Consider the following 18,154-nt stretch of genomic DNA (forward strand, 5'->3'; position numbering starts at 1 on the left):
TTCCTCTTGAAACCCAGCAGAATCTGGTTACTTTTGAGATTGGCCACATGGCAACAGGCAATATAGGTATGGTGATCTGTGACCAGTCTTAAATCCACTCCTCTAAAGAGTTACTAGCGTCAATTTTGTGACAGTCTCCCATCTGATAGGAGCAGAAATATTGGACCCAGCAAGGAATTTTTGGAAACTAACATTCGACAAGAGCTCAAGTTGCTTCTCCTGACCTGCAGCAGAACAGTGGGTATGATGTTCGAGTTCGTTCTGCTTCTGCCCGTGGCCTATTCAGTTCTGTCAAGCTTCAAGCTGAGACACATGGAAGGCCTGTCATAAAAGTGCAAAACCAAGGCCAAGTGTTTTCACTTTCCTCTGACGGAAGCATATTCATGATGTTATGGGCAGTCCTGTCTGAATTATGGCAAAAGCCACCAACTGGTAGGATAGACAACTGTCTTGCGAGTCAGAGGAGATTTCCTTGCAATCTGATCTCTTGTGGAACGTTGGTTCCCAAAAATTTCTTGCTCGGTCCAATAGTTCTGCTTTTGCCAGATGGGAGACTGTCACTAAATTGACACTAGTAACTCTTTAGAGGAGTGGATTTAAATTTCTGGAGCTTTTCAAACAGTTAATTCAGGCAATCTGTTCTCTGTAATATATACAACATGCACAATGTGGTTACATATGCATATCAAATTTTTCTTGTGAAATCTGGTTCGACTGAAATGGATTGTGAATTGAATTTCAGAAGCAGAGTTGCATGTAAGATATTGTGAATGAAGCGTATGTAACAGGGGACAAATTTCTACAGCCCTGTTGACTATGAACAAAGGTAATTTGAACACATTCTCAATGTGAATTGCTCTTGTGCATGCCATTGTAGTTGAGTTAAATCAATGTAAAAGATAGCAAAGCACCAAATGCACATTACATATGCAGCAGAAAAAAATTGAGCTTCCATAATCTCAACTGCTGGTCTAAAATCAACATTTCTTCATATACTGGCTATGCCCTAGAAGTATCTAATCATCATTATCATAGGTTTCTGTTTAACTGAGCTCATCTGTGGAACTTCAAAGAAGCTTTTAAAATATTTTCAGTTACAAGGATATTATAATGCGCCTTCCAAAAATAACTTAAAATTAAATATATTTAATGCACTAGGCCACTTAACATCAAGAAATTGCTTTCTTGAACCTTTTAAAGACATTTTTCAGTTTCATTGCATGATTTTACTCACAGATGATAAACCGGACATACTGATAGAAATATTTTATATACAATCTCCATTTTCATTTGCAAAACTGCATGTCATGGTCTCGACCGTTAATTCTCCATCTGCTCCTAATTCCCTTTGATTGTGCCACGGCTCCGAACGTTAATTACCCATTTTTCTCCTAATTTCTGTTAATAACGGTACACCTGGTTTTCATAAAGACCTGCAGCATAAGAAGCCCGGCTTTGCGGTAATGCACCATCAAGCTGGATGCCAACCGCCGTAAAACAAGATACAGCCCGGCTTTGCACCCACTAGCTGTCAGATCGTTGGTTTTGCCTGTGTGGTAATTAACGTTTCCCAGCCGCTTAGGACCGTGTGTTCTAAGTTTTGCTCCAGTACAGAGAATTACCTGTGAAACTCAATCTCTTCATGTCAAGATCAGTTTTCTAAGTTCTACTCCAGTTCCCAGGTTTACCTGTGAAATACAGCCTCTCCACATCAAGATAAGTCTTCTGAAGTTTTACTTCAGCACCGAGCTTTCCCTCCTGTTTGCCATTCACGTCTGCATCCCAACTAATTCTCCATGTCTGTGTCCTGCACTTGGGTTCACCTCATTCGTTGCAACACTGTACCAGATTACCACTCTTCGTTGCATCAAGGAATAAATTTTAATGCAATTTATTTTTCTTCAGCATCTAAAATCCTTCCAACTAGCCAGTTTGCCAATCCTTCCAATTTGCCAGTGATATGTTTGCAATTATTCAGAAAGTTTAAACAGAAACAGAAACTATTAAATCTTTACTCGAAACAGGTGCTACATTTTGGGTCTGGAATACTGTTTTTGCAAAATTCTGCAGTCCATTCTATGTCGAAGAGTTAAGACACACCAAAAGGGCAATGTTCATTCCCTTCTTAGTTAATTGTGCAGCAACAAATGGCAATTAAAAACTTAAACCATTTTTCATGCTCTGCTATTTTGTATCTTCTTAGAAATATGTAGAGATATTAGATCAGTAACTAAACCAAAGCAGGGTGTGTTGATGTAAAGGTCTTCGTAGCAGGATTTAAGGGATGGTAAGTAAAGAGATTTTCACTCAGAGAGTACTAGTGGGTTGGAATTCACTGCTTGAAGGTGTATTTGAAATTGACAAACTCAAGGCATTTCAGCAATACTTGGAGATGTGACCTACAAGGCAACGGAGTTTGTGCTGTAAAGTAGTAATAAGGCTGAGTATCTTTTTGACAACCAGGCAGGAGTCCATGGGATAAATGTAGCTCTTCTGTTACATAGACCTATGATTCAAGGAATAAAGTGGAATTTCTGTTGTGCTAAGGATGCCATAAATCCACCCAGAATCTGGACAAAGGTTAACAGTTCCTAACCTGACGAAGGGTCTCGGCCTGAAACGTCGACTGCGCCTCTTCCTATAGATGCTGCTTGGCCTGCTGCGTTCACCAGCAACTTTGATGTGTGTTGCTTAACAGTTCCTAAGATGTTTTGAAGTTACTGGCACTCACTTACTATAGAAGTCTGAGATATTACAAGATTGGGACGTTGCTGACACTTGTTCACCGCAAGTTTTAATTAAATACAACAAAAGATTTAAAAATCAGTAACTTATACAAACTCAACAATAAAGATAGACTCAGCTAACAGAGGGAAAAAAAAGAAGATAAAGTTTCCAGATGGTTTTCTGGGACTGAACTGCATGCAGACACAATAATCCACCCAGGAAATATAAATAAGGCTCTAATTTTATATGCATGTCACAGAAAATGATGGTGTGCGAAATCAGAACACTGAATAAACAGATAAAACAAGATACATCATATTTCAAACTACTCAATGAATTTGATGATTTAGAAGTAACAGCTGACAAGTGCTTCCCTAATTTGATTTCTGCATAATATAAGCATAAGAACATTGTAAACAGGAGCAGCAGTAGGTCGCCAGGTCCTCAGTCCCTGCTTCAGCATTGAATTGGATCACAGGTACTCTGATTGTGGCCTCAGTTCAAATTTCCTTTCTGGGTCTGAATGCCCCTTACATCTATTTTTCTCAGTCAAAGAAATATTCAGTGTCTCAACTTCCACATAAGGAAAAGATTTATGATACTGTGCGAAGAGATTACCCTTGATTTAAATGGTCTCTGTCTTTCAGTCCCTGTGCAGATAAACCACCTCTCTACATCATTATCACAGTGAAAACAATCTTAACACTCCTCATAGCCTCTAAAATTGGTCTCTTACCTAACCTCCCCTGTGTCTTCAGTGACCAGAACATCAGTCTTGCAGCTGGCCAATGGGCTGATGGATAGCTCCACTGGAGGCACGACAAAACTCTTGCTGACTGGTAGCCACAAACCTTGACTTAGGCTGTAGGTAGACCTATGAATAGAAAGACAGCAGTTAAACAGTTAAATATCCTTCAGTAATGTTGAAGTCAGCTTCTTGTACACAAAACATTTTCACATAAATTGAAGTCATTTCAGAAAGAGATCAATCCGGTGACATATTTTTACGGTACTTATGGTTCCTAGTATGAGGACTTCAAGGCGGCTTGGTGAGTAACTGCATCATATAGAGAATGCAGCTGAAGCAAGAGGGCATCAGGTTGGATTAGAGCACTCAGTGCAGCCTGGATGTGGTCATGTTTCAGCTGAACCATGGATGAGCACAATATGCTGGGTTAGCTGATCACTCTTACGTTTCTAGAATTCAAAAAAGGGATGCTAAATCTGTCTATAGTTCATCAAAACTAAGAAGTTACTGGGTGCACAAAATAAAAAGCACTATATTTTTCAAGCCAATATAATTTACATTTACTAAGATTTCAGCTGCTGGTCAAAGAATCCAAGCTTCTTATAATCCCTGTGATATCTGTATTTACTTACCACTCATTCAATGTATCCAATAAGAATGCATTGATTCAATGGCATTATGGATGTAAAGAGAGCCATGCATTGTGGTTTTTGTATTTTTTTCTTGTGAATATAGATTATTTTGGTTGGGGTAAAAGGATATTGAGTGAAGTCAAGCAGGGAAGTGTATTCATTGCAACTCTCTTGGCTTTCCTGCTTGCCACAATCCTGTACCTCACCTCTGATAAACTACCTGTTGAACTGGAATCAGTCTAGAGGATGAATTGAAAGCGTTCAGTCTCCATCATCTCCACTCTGGAACAAGCTTAATCATTCCTGCACTGGAATTAAGTAGACTTCATTCTCAGAGTTTCATAAGAAATATCTTGATGTCTCCTTTGTTCTAATGATTCAGTGTGTTCTTTTGAAATGTTTCAAGCTGCTCTTTCTCTGTTTTGACTGACTGTGGCCAGGCATTCCCATAAGGCAGTTTTCAGTCTCTTTTATTGACAGAAGAACATGCAAACTTATCAAAAGTGATGGGAGGAGATGACCATTTCCCATATTAACTCCAAAGCTTTTTTATCACATATCAACTGCACAATTTTCCTGCAGCCTGGAGCTCTAAACCAATATCACAATGGAAATGGCTTAATCATGTACATTACGGTGCTTCAGAAAGATGGTTCAGCTTCAAGAACAACTTGAGATGGGGAATCAATTCTAACCTATTTAGGAACCTTGAAATCTCAAGTACAAACCATTAAGACTGTGTGACCAGGTATAGCTCAGATGCCATCTATAAATTTCCTGATGATACAACCATTGTTGACAGAATTTCAGATGGTGACGTGAGGGCGTACAGGAGTGAGATATACCAGTTAGTTGAGTGGTGTCGCAGCAACAACCTCGCACTGAATGTCAGCAAAACCAAGGTGCTGATTGAGGACTTCAGAGAGGGTAAGATGAGGGAACACAAACCGATCCTCATAGAGGGATCAGTAGTGGAGAGAGTGAGCAAGTTACAGTTCCTGGGTATCAATATCTCTGAGAAACTAACCTGGACGCAACATATTGATGCAGCTATAAAGAAGGCAAGAAAGCAGCTACATTTCATTAAGAGTTTGAGGAAATTTATTTTGTCAACTATTTACACCAGAATAAATGCTCCTCATTCAAATCATCATCCTTAGCCCCTCCAGTTACCAGCAGAACCAATAATCTCTCTTTGAAGTGTTTAAATCAGACACTTGTCTTCCAATTTATCATCTATTTATCTCCATTACACTAAGTTTAGCTTCTAAATCGTTACCAAGAACTTATCCCATTTTCTGTCCAGTCCAATAAAGCCAGTACAGGGATTCATCAATTTACAAATATTTGATTTACAAGTCTGCACTATAATGCAAGTTGACTCTTTCAGTTAAGTGTCTTTGATTTACAAATCTATTTTCACTATAATGAGCAACATTCCAGTCTATACCAATAAGAATGCATGCTCTCAAAATAGCCATCATGCATTTACCCAGCGTTTTTCAGGTTGTAAAGTTCAGGTAAAATAAACTGCTTTCCAGGGTAAAAAATCCCTTTCATAATTTGAGAAATTAGTATATATTTCTTCATATATTGTTGTCTTGGCCCTATATCCCTCAAAGAAAGCCCCATCCCTGCATGTACTTATTTAAGTGTTTCTTAAATTACACTATTGTACTTGCTCCAATCATTTCCCCTAGCAGTTTGTTTCATATGCTTGCCATCCCTCAAGGCCCTAGTTTCTCTCTCAGCCCAAGTCTATACCAACTGGTTTATGATTCCCCGGCCATGTGGAGTGGACTGCTGTCATCCACCTTATCTCTGCCCCTCCTGACTTTATAAATCTCTATACAGTCAGGCCTCATTCTCGTATGCTCATAGGAATAAAGATCAAGCTTGGCCAGCTTCTCCAGAACATTCAGACCCTCTAGCATGACAAAATCTTCAGAAATCTTTTCTCCACCCTTTCCACAGTTTAACCACATCTGTCCTATGGTAGGGAGGCACAAACTGTACACAGTATACCAAGTGTGGTCTCACCAATAATTTATAAGACTGTAACATAATGTCCGACTTCCATTCTCATTGCCTTGAGTGCTACATTCCTCTTCCACCACCCAGTCCACCTGTGATGCCACTATCAGTGACCATGCACTTATATTCCTAGATCCCTCTGTTCTATTACGTGCACTAGTGCCCTACTGTTCATCGTATAAGTTCCATGCTGGTTTGACACCAAGATGCATCACCTCACACTTAACTGTGTTGAAATCCATTTACTATTCCTCAGCCCACTTCCCTAATTGATCAAATCTCCTTGCAAACTATGATAACCTTCTTTGCTATCAACAAAACCTAATTTTGTGTCATCTGCCAACTTACTAATCAAGACTTTCACACTTGTATCCAAATAATTGATAATAGCATTCGGATGGGAAAAAGCTTCTTCGCCCAGACTACAGAACTCACTGCCACCACCCAGCTCTCATCACATATGAAGCATCAGCAGCATTATACTGTTTGCTTTTTGACTTGCATTGTAAATGCACCTTACTATTTGTTAATTTATTTGCAGTAATATTGATGTATGTGTTTAGTGTAAGGTATCTGTACTGTGTTGTGCACCTTAGTCCAGAGGAATATTGTTTTGTTTGGCAGTATACATGCACACCTACATGGTACATGAATGACAATAAACTTAAGCTTGATAAGTAATAATCAGAGGTCACAACACCAGCCCCTAAAGCACACCATAGACACAGCCTCCGCTCCAACAAACAACTGTCAACCACCACTCTCTGCTTCCTACTTGTGATTCAGTTTTGAATCCACCTAACTAGATCTCCCTGGATTCCATAGCACCTAACCTTGCAGACCAGTCTGCCATGTAGGACCTTGTCAAAGGCCTTCTGTAAATCTAAATAGAAAATAACCACTGTCTACTTTTCTACTTTTATGGTTATCTCTTAAATAAAAACTCTATAAGGTTCATCAAGTATGACTTTTGACATTAGAGACATTGAACAGATTAGGTGAGCAAGAATTCTCTTCAGCTCAAAATCAACAACTCTTGTGAAAGACCTTGCCCTGAAACATTTATTCCATCTTGCTCACAGTTCTTTGCTTTAGCCAAGTCTGTCAAAAAGCGTTTGTCATATTTAAAACATGAATATTTCAAGAAAATTCCTGGACTGAAAAAAGTGCCACCACTTCTTGCCACCACCAGTCCAAAGAGTATTATTAGCCTCTTGTGGATTTAATCACATGACTATTTACATCATTTGGACTGCACAGCCTCCAATTATATTTCACCAAACAATGTAATTAGTAAATTTTTTATAGAGGAATGAATATAGAAATTATTCTATGTGGCATAACGGTTTTCTGTGCTCCACAACTGGTTCCAAGCAAAAATTCAATCACTGCAAGGGTTTCCGATCTTAGCTTATGCTAGTAGACACCAGGAAATGTTAAATTTGCATACCTGCGTCAAATTGCCAATGCATGCTTTGATGCCATTGCTGACACGCTGATTTGCAAATGTGTGACCTTTGAATGTTGTAAATCACTTATGCAGAGGATCTTCACAAGGTATTTGAGACTTGTTTTCTGTTTTAAAGGGAGACAGTTTACCCCCTCACCCTCCCACAAGATCATAAACCACTGCGTCTCTGACAGAGTTTCACTCCCCATTCCGCCACCCCCCCCCACTGCCTGTACTTGGCCCCTGAAGCTTTTGTGATTGTGTGCTCCCTTGGTCAATGTGAATGATGCTTTGGGTCTTGTGCCAGACAGAAAATCACTGCAGTGGGGAAGAGGGAGGAAAACACAGAAAGTGTGGAGTTCCCTCAGACAGCACCGCCTTAAGAGTCAGAATCAGAGTCCGATTTATTATCACTGGCATATGTTGTGAAATTTGTTGTTTCCCAGCAGCAATACAGTTCAAGTCATAAAGAAAATTACCATCAGTTACATAAATAAGTAAGTAGTGCATTTGAGGACAGAATAATGTTTCACCCTTTCTAATCTCTTTCCTTTTGTACACAGTAACAGTGAAAATCTCTTAAGTTATCAGCAGTGAGCTGCATCCATTAAAGGCAAGGACCGGCGATTTTTTTTTGAGATGTTGGAGGAACTCAGCAAGTCAGACGGCATCTTAGTAGGAAAATAAAACATCTATGTTCTGGGCCAAGGTAAAGCCCTGCCCACCAGTGAGCACATTTACACAGAGTGTTGTCACAGGAAAGCAGCATCCATCATCAAGGACCACAAAATCTAGATCATGCTCTCTTCTCATTCCTGTCATCGGAAAGAAGGTACAGGAGCCTCAGGACCCAAACCACCAGATTCAGAAACAGTTATTCCCCACCAACCATCAGCTCTTGAACCTGCGGGGACAACTTCACTTATCCCGTCACCGCGATGTTCCCACAAACTATAGACTCACTTTCAAGGTCTTTTCATCTCATGTTCTCGATATCTATTGGTTATTTATTTTTTTATTATTATTTTCCCTTTCTTTTTGTATTTGCACAGTTTGTTTTGTTTTTGCACATTGCTTGTTGTCTGTCCTGTTGGGTGAGGCCTTTCATTGATCCTATTGTGTTTCTTGCAGTTACAGTGCATGTCCACAAGAAAATTAACCTCAGGGTTGATATGTGCACTTTGATTAAAAATTTACTTTGAATTCTGAACATTGAACAGTCTTGGCCTAAAATATTAACTGTTTATTTCCCTCCTTTGATGCTGTCTGACATGCTGAGTACCTTCAGCATTTTGTGTGGGCTGCTCAAGACTTCTAGCATCTGTAGAATCTCTTGCATCTGAAACTTTTTGCAGTAAACATTTCACTTATTTCTACTACTGCATAACTTTACTTTTCACAGGCATCTAAACATAATGATATGTCATGCCAGTTGTCAAATCTGCTCTGATGCAACAGCCGGAAATCTTAGTTTGTCTGAATCCACCAAAGTCACCTAAAATCATTTTGATTCCTGCACAGATGTGACATGATTGAAGTATTATCATCACTTCCACCGAGGACAATTTCATGGCTGTACCTATTGCCCTCCAGACTACAACAGGTGAACACCATCTGTTTTTTATTGTGCAGTAATTTGTTTCATTGAGTGATGTACAAGTCAATGAAAAGCTAATGAAAAGCTGATGAACGGGTGCAGACAAAGAACAGAACAGGGACAGACAGGAGCCTTGAAATTCTGCCATGATTACATTGCTGAAGGCTTAAGTGTGACATAATTTTGAGCGCATTCAAGATGAAGGAGTTTGCAAAGGAGCTCAGCTTTGGGTTCAGTGGGGGTGAGAGGAGAGGGATTTGGCAGCTAGTTTTGGAATGCTGAGTGTGGTGTGATGCTGTAACAGGAATCACAAATGCAATGACACTGTCCTGTAAATTCCACTGAGGTCGAAAGAGTGTCTGGTAACGGCAGGCGGCTTGAGAAATAACACTAAACAGCTGAGAAATAACACTAAACAACCTGGAAGAGGTCGTTATTGTGTTGTGCTTCAGTAAGCAAGTCAACATCGGCAAGGGCACAGGCACAGAGGACTGTGTATGGTTGTCACCGCTTGAGTAGTTTCTCACTAATTCTGTGGATGAGTTCCACTCCCACAGGGAGGTGAAGGTGAGAGGCAGCACTGCATCATGAAAGATTAAGATAAGTGCCAGGGCTTAGTCTTCACTAAGATTTGCTCTGTTACAGACCTGTTGGTTACGATCATGGCTTTTTTGCCATCATGAAGGAAATACAGGATGGAGATGAATTTCTACCTACAGCCTAATTTAAGATAAATCTTCCAGCGCCCTTCCCCATTGATGAAGTCAATGGCTTGGTCATGATTACAATTACACCTTTCAACTGCTAATTGCACAACCTCTAACTCCAGCTCCAGGCTGGAGCTTGACCGACAGCACCTCCAGGCCGAAACCTAAAGTGCTGCCACCAGACCCCAGCCTCCACTTCCCCAACTACCACTCTCCAATCCAATGTCTCTCAGACCCCACCTTCAGCTCTTGGGTCCTCGGAAGCTCCATCTTCCTCCCACATCACCTTCCCTGAACACCCGACCCTCCTCTCTCCTCAGACGGTACCTACCCTCTTCCCCCCCTCACCATCAACCTCCTATCCCACCTCCCATCCATGTCAGGTTTTCACAATTCCCTCTAACTCTGAGGCAGAATGCTTTGTCCTCAGTAAGGGTCTTAACTTTATCCTCAGTGAGTTCCATGCCTACCACAAATCCAAGCTCTTCTTCTGTCGCCTCTTATCTATGCCTACTTCTTTGGCAAGCACTCTCTATCAACATTAATGACCCCTTCTCCTGTCTTCGACCCTCATTCTGTTCTTTGACACTCTGCCCTGGTCTTCCGCCTGCTCTAGATCTTTTTATCGCTAACTGCCGACAAGACATCGACACTCCTCTCTCCAATTCAAACCTCACTCCCTCAGATCATGCTGCTCTCCACTCTCTTTACACTAATCTCAACCTCACCATCAAACCTACAGATAAAGGGGGTGTGGTAGTGGTCTGGCAGGCTGGTGGTCTGTGGCCAGACAACAACTCTCAGATACTTCCTCCTTCTTACCCCTTGAACAGGGCCCCACTAAGGAGCATCAGACCCTGCTCTCCTGCACCATCATAGACCTCATCGACTCTGGGGATCTCCTATCCACTGCCACCAGCCTCACAGTTCCTTTACCCCACACTTCCCATTTCTACCTCCTACTTCCACAAAGCTGACTGTCCAGGTAGCCCTACTGTTTCTGCCTGCTCCTGCCCCACTGAACTCGTGTCTGCATACCTCGACTCTGTATTTCCCCCCCTGGTTCAGTCCTTTCCTACCTACTTCTGTGAATCTTCACACACTCATGATATTTTCAATGACTTTATGTTCCCTGGCCCAGATTGTCTCATTTTCACTATGCATGTCCAGTCTCTATACACTTCTATCCCCAATCAGGTGGGCCTTAAGGCTCTCTACTTATTTCTAGATAACAGACCCAAGTAGTTCCCCTCTACCTCCACTCTCCTCCATCTGGCAGAACTAGTCCTCACCCTCAATAATTTCTTCTCCCAATTACTTCAAACCTAAGGTGTAGTCCCAGCTTTGCCTGTCTTTTTGTCGGCTAAGTGGAAAAGTCTATGTTCCAAGGCTACACCAGTATTGCTTCCCAACTCTTCCTATGCTACAATGATGACGGTATTGGTGCTGCTTCATGCATCCACACACACTGAGCTCGATAATTTCATCAACTTTTAACTTCCACCCTGCCCTCAAAAATTACTTGGTCCATTTCTGATACCTCTCTTCCCTTTCTCCATCTCTCTGTCTCCATCTCTGGAGACAGTCTATCTACTGATATCTTTTATAAACCCACTGACTCTCACAGCTATCTGGATAATACTTCTTCCCACCCTGCCACTTGTAAAATGGCTAATCCCTTGTCTCAGTTCCTCATCTTCACCACATCTGCTCTCAGGTTAAGGCTTTTCTTTCCAGAACTTTTCTTTCAAAGAAGGTGGCTTCCCTTCCTCTACCATCAATGCTGCCCTCTCCTGCATCTCTTCCATTTCTCGCACATCTGTCCTCACCCCATCCTCCTGTCACCACATCAGAGATAGGCTTCCTCTTGTTCTCACCTACCACCCCATAAGCCTCTGCATCTAGCACATAATTCTCTGTACCTTCTGCCATCTCCAACAGGATTCTACCACCAAGCACATCTTCACTCTCTCCCAATTTCTGCTCTCCACAGGGATCTCTTTGTACATGATTCCCTTGTCCACTCACCCCTCCCACTGATCTCCCTCCTGGTACTTATCCTTGCAAACAGAACAGGTGCCACACTTGCCCCTGCATCTCCTCCCTCACTACCATTCAGGGCCCAAAATAATCCTTCCAGGTGAGGTGACACTTCACCTGCGAGTCTGTTGGGGTCATCTGCAGTATCGGGTGTTCTTGGTGTGGCCTCTTGTCTATCGGTGAGACCTGATGTAGGTTGGAAGACTGATTTGTCAAGCACCTTCACAAAATGTGGCATTTTCTGGTGGCCTCCTATTTCAATTCTACTTCCTAGTCCCATTCTGACATATCAGTCCATGGTCTCCTCTACTGCCATGATGAGGCCACACTCATGTTGGAGGAGCAACACCTTATATTCTGTCTGGGTACCCTCCATTCTGATGGCATGTACATCAATTTTTTGAATTTTTTGTAACCGCCCACCATCCTTTCCTTTACCATTCCCCATTCTTGTTTTCATCTCACACCTTCTCTTCTTATTTGCCCATTATCTCCCTCTGGTGCTCCTCCCCCTTCCCTTTCTTCCATGGACTACTGTCCTCCCTATCATATTTCCCCCCTCTCCAGCCCTATATCTCTTTCATCAATCCACTTCCCAACTTCACCCCTTCCCCCTTCCTGATTTCACTTATCACCTGCCATCTTGTACTTCTTCCTCCCATCCTCCCATCTTCCTATTCTGTCTTCTCTCCTTCCTTTTTAGTCCTGATGAAGGGTCTCGGCTCAAAACATTGACTGTTTACTTCTTTGCACAAATGTTGACAGTCCTGCTGAGTTCCTGCAGCATTTTGTACATGTTGCGATGTGGCCAATGACAATACAGGTTCACCACTGAAGTTCTTCACCAATGAGACACCACCTGCTCGCTCTAAAAGCCTTGCTATAACTTTAGTTGATATTCTGCCTTTTCAACTTTTTGTTGGTTCGGAGAGTTGGCAAGGATGAACCAGGTAAGTTACTGTGGGATGGAGTCAAGGGCACTCACAGGAAGTGATAAACCCATGGTTGAGAAGACCTCCGAACTTCTGAAGGTTGGCATGATTGCATAGCAGTTAACACAATCACTTTACATTGCCAGCTATAAGACTGGCTTTTGATTCCTGCCACATTCTGTAAGGAACACGCATAAAAATTGCTGGTGAACGCAGCAGGCCAAGCAGCATCTATAGGAAGAGGTACCGTCGACGTTTCGGGCCGAGACCCTTTGTCAGGACTAACTGAAAGAAGAGATAGTAAGAGATTTGAAAGTGGGAGGGGAAGGGGGAGATCTGAAATTTTAGGAGAAGACAGGAGGGGGAGGGATGGAGCCAAGAGCTGGTCAGTTGATTGGCAAAAGGGATATGAGAGGATCATGGGACAGGGGGCATAGGGAGAAAGAAAGGGGGAGGGGGGAAGCCCAGAGAATGGGCAAAGAGTATAGTGAGAGGGGCAGAGGGAGAAAAAGAGTGAGAAAAAAATAAATAAATAAATAACGGATGGGGTACGAAGGGGAGGTGGGGCATTAATGGAAGTTAGAGAAGTCAGTGTTCATGCCATCGGGTTGGCAGCTACCCAGATGGAATATAAGGTGTTGTTCCTCCAACCTGAGTGTGGCTTCATCTTGACAGTGGAGGAGGCCATGGATAGACATTCTGTAAGGAGCTTGTATGTTTTTCCCACAATCACATGGATTTCCTTTGAGTGTTTCAGTTTCCTCCCACATTCCAATGAAGCAAGGTTAGAGTTGGTGAGTTCCGGGCATGCTACGTTGGTGCTGGAAGTGCAAAGACTCTTGCGGGCAGCCCAGCACAATCCTTGCTGGTTTGTTTTGACACAAATGACATACTTCCCTGAATGTTTCAATGTTTTTATGCAGATGTGACAATTAAAGTGAATCTCTAAACTTTCCAGTCAATGTTAACAACTTCTGTACCCTTGATAAATTCACCTCTCTTCTTGGCTCTCAGTAGGATTGTGCCTTTGATGTTTGGACTACAGTCCTGCAGAAACTCTGCTGTCAAAATGTAAGATATAAGAGAACTGACTGAAATCAAATAAAACATAATATCATCAAAACAAAGAAGGAAGATAGTGAAAGAAACTTTTTTGTTACCTGAATATCTTCTCTGGAGCCTGTTCCCCTGTCACAAGGTCATAACCTCTTTCCAGTGTTGTGTATGGCCATGGTCTACATATACGAAGAATTAAATACAGTTAGGAAAGTTAACAACAGGAAAAGTTTGATTATTTCCCAAACATAATGAATGGCATGGTTGTTACATACTAACATTGCACAATTAGAAAGTTGACAAAAAGTATTCACAGAAGTAGAAGAAAGGGCATAATATTAAAGGAGAGATTATTACTACTTTGCAGATGGAAGAATGCAAATTGGATAGAAGGCAGTTCACTGCGACTGACTTCCCTTCCACAACCTGGGTGGAGAAGTTTGAGTTGAACCCGCATTCTTTGGAGTTCTAATTCTACAGTCTTTTTTCCTGACAGAAGTCAGCCTGATTGACTTGGTGATAAATTACGCGGGGAGCTTTCTCCTGATTGTGCTGAAGCTGCTGGTATTGTTTCTGCAATGGAGAGACCAATCCCCAGATTTGAAGGTGGTTACCTGCTGGAGAAGGTTTAAATATTAGAATGTTATATCACACTGTGTGGCAGTCAAAGCAAACTATGTGTATGCCTTTAAAGGGAAACTAGAAAAGGAGCTGAGGGGTAGAAATAGAAAGCTCTGCTGGAGGAATGAGATATGGTAAGGTGGGACGAAGATGGAGTGGAATATGGACATCAGTGTGGAATGAACTGCCAGCACAAGTGGTGCATGTCAGCTCTATTTCACTGTTTAAGAGAAGTTTGGATTGATACATTGATAGTAGGGGTGTGGAGAGCTATGGCCCCGGTGCAGGTATATGGGAGTAGGCAGTGCAAATGGTTTGCCATGGGCTAGATGGGCCAAAGGGCCAGATTCTGTGCTGTACTCATCTATGACTCTCGGACTGTTTCAGCTCGGGTGTGGCGGATTGTTTCGAAGTGCTGTGTAATTTTCTTCTTGTGAGAAGCACAACACAGGCAGATAGTACACTTTAAACTTTAAGTGGGAGAAAGATACAAAATAACTGTTTTTGAATTACACTTTCATAATACAAATTAGAGCACTCAGGTAAAAGTCCTCCTTTCCATCCTGCTACCTGGATTCTAGTTTTCCATCGTACAGACTCAAAATCTGATTTAAAAATGTGAAGATATCAATAAAAACTGTACTTGACTCATTACTGAATAACTAGCATGCAGCTAGCCATATTAAACCATGTTTTGAAATGGGAACCTTCACCAGTGCTCTCTTGTCTGCTTCCTTTCTTCCTTTGTGTGCATTCACCTCATAAATACAGCTTCCAAAATTTCTCTTAATACTATGACTTATTTCTTTTCCCCCACCCGCCCAGACTAATAGTATAAAGCTCCTGATTAAGGGTCTCTTATCTTAGAAAGGATGTGCTGACACTGGAGAGGGTCTTAAGGAAGTTCACGAAAGTAATTTCAGGATTGAATGGTTTGTCATATGAAGGGTGTTTGATGGCTCTGGGCTTGTATCCACTGGAATTCGGAAGAACGAGGGGTGACCTCATTCAAACCTATTGAATGGTGAAAGGCCTTGATAGAGTGGATGTGGAGAGGATGTTTCCTAAGGTGGTGGAATCTAAGACCAGAGGGCACAGAGGGGTGTCCTTTTAGAACATAGATGTGAAGGACACATAAAATGCTGGAGGAGCTTAGCAGGCCAGAAAGCATCTATGGAAAAAAATACAGTCGACGTTTCTGGTGAAGACCCATCTCCAGGATTTCCAGCATCTGCAGATTGTGTTGCTTGGATTTCCAGAATCTGCAGATTGTTTGTCGATGCAAAGGAATTTCTTTAGCCAGAGAGTGGTGAATCTATGGAATTCTTGGCCACAGGCAGCTGTGGAGGCCAAATCTTTATGTATATTTAAGGCAGAGGTTGACAGATTCTTGATTGGTCAGGGCATGAAGAGAAACACAGAGAAGGCAGGAGACTGGGGCTGATTGGAAAATTGGTTAAGCCATGATGAAATGGTGGAACAGATTTGATGGGGCAAATGGCCTGATTCTGCTCTTTTATCTTATGGTCCTACGGTCTCAGTCTGAAATGTCAATTCTTTACTCCTTTCCATAGATGCTGCCTGATCTGCTGAATTCCTCCAGCATTTGGTGTGTGTTACTCTGGATTTCCAGCACCTACACAATCTTTTGTGTTAGTGCAAAGCTCAGCTGGTCTATATGTTTAAATAACTGATCAGTTTTCACTTCTCCAACCATGTAGTACTGTGAATGGCTAATGGCTCATTTTTCCCTTTTCAGTTTCAGTTATATTCTGGTTTCTCTGAAGTGCTATGCTTCTCTATCAATTCTGGTGACCTGCAACTTCATCACCATTTTGGTGTCAAATTCCGACATGTTGTTATTCCCTCCTTCTTCCACTCAATGTACCTTAAACCCTGTACAGTAGACCAGGCTTCAGTTTATTAGCTTAGGACATGGCGTAGGATCCAATTTTGTTGGCTAAGTCTCCTGTGAAGCACCTAGGGGGTTGCAATGTTATAGATGCTACATGACAATGAGATGTTGTTGTTACTGTCGTTATACATAAGCACAGCTTTTCATTTACCGAACTAACCCTTCATTTTGTCCCCAGTCACTTCTCACACAGAGATGTTTGTGGATTGGATCTGGACTGTAACCATCATGACAGCCACATTCACCTGAAAATAAAAGACAGAAATTTAATTGAGATTCAAGAAAAGTTCACATACTGCTCTGTTTCCCTAGAGGAAATAACCTACAAATGTGATAACTCTACATAGCCTCATTCCAAAACATCACAAACACAAGATTTTTTTTCAAGTCAATATCATTCCAACCCTGGCTTTGGCTTTCACTTACATTTCATTAGAACATCACACATCCATTTTCTGTTTCATCTCTTTAAACAAATACATTACATACACCTCTTCTCATTCCCCGTACTAAGGTAATTCAAGAGGCTTTTGGGGCTACGTGCAATTATATGAGTAACACATTCTCCATTTCAATTTATTCTTCAACTATTAACCCATTTATGACAGGACTAAATAACCAAATTTGTAATGTTTTGGCAATTACAAATTGTCTGATTGAAGAATTGAGATAGATTTAATCGCCAGGTATAACTATTTTCAATTGCTTGCTGCAGAGTGCTTTGTAGACTGTATCAATGTTTTCAACAAGCTTTCATTAAAGTGATGGATCTTTGCTTCCAGAAAATGACTCATTCCATTATTAACTGAAACATATACTTCACAAAGGTCCCAGATTATATCCCTAGCTTTTGATTGAATATTGTTTCATTTGTAACCTATTTCAACCCTTGCCATGTATGCTGACCTTGAAAGGAGTAATGCCATATTGCACATAACTGTCTTGAAGCTAAACTATGAGTCTTAAATCTTCACCATCCCACTGCACCATCATGATGGTTGTACACCTGAACTCTCTCAATGACCTCTTGCACTGCTACTGCCAATTAGTGTTGGCTTTATGGACATTTTACAACTGGGATCTCTTTGGCTGAGAATGAAATTGAAGCTGGCAGAGTTTATTTCCCTTGTGACCCTTAACAAGTAACAGATGGAGCCCATCATCTTTTCTGTCTGAGCTGGATTCAAACAGAGGCACAACATGGAAAGACTGCGGACTTTAAAGATACCATAAAGCACTTAGACATCCAGTTCCCTAATGTAATACGACACAACCTAGTCTCAGGAAGATTAGACTTTGTAAAGACTTTGTCGACTTTCTTCCCAGTCAAGAGTTATTACGAGTTACTGTTTTCTTACTGAACACAAGAAAACTGAATTCATGCCTTCCTGTTTCATGCCTTCCTGTTTCACAAAGAACATGAACTGATAGATTCACAGCAAAGTCTGAGCCTTGTAATATTCACACCTTAAATGTGATCTTATGTTAAAGAATAAATCTGGAAGCAGTGATTTATGACTTCTCATTTGGTGCAAACATTGCAATTGATAACAAGAAGAATAAAATGCACGTGGGACAAAGCTAAAAGCTATATAACAACTCCTCATAATAGCTTGAAGTGAGACAGAATGGAACATTTTTGACATCTGCACTTTTGACATCATGCTAAAGCAATATGCAAGTTCTCACTGAGCT

General features: G+C 41.4%; 1 protein-coding gene across 3 annotated transcripts in view; it reads right to left on the minus strand.

Annotated features, from left to right (window-relative positions):
- The window catches only part of LOC134359927 (astrotactin-2-like), a 1,812,737-nt gene that overhangs the window by 890,421 nt on the left and 904,162 nt on the right, over positions 1–18,154 (minus strand). For 2 of the 3 annotated variants that reach the window (XM_063073791.1, XM_063073789.1), the window contains 3 exons: positions 16,611–16,704; positions 14,028–14,102; positions 3,464–3,601 (listed from right to left, as the gene is read on the minus strand). In XM_063073791.1, the coding sequence (XP_062929861.1) occupies positions 3,464–3,601; positions 14,028–14,102; positions 16,611–16,704 (307 nt within the window). The remainder of the gene's footprint in view (positions 1–3,463; positions 3,602–14,027; positions 14,103–16,610; positions 16,705–18,154) is intronic. The other variant, XM_063073790.1, reaches the window with a different exon arrangement.

This window comes from Mobula hypostoma, chromosome 21, assembly GCF_963921235.1.
Source record: "Mobula hypostoma chromosome 21, sMobHyp1.1, whole genome shotgun sequence".
Classification (NCBI taxonomy): domain Eukaryota; kingdom Metazoa; phylum Chordata; class Chondrichthyes; order Myliobatiformes; family Myliobatidae; genus Mobula; species Mobula hypostoma.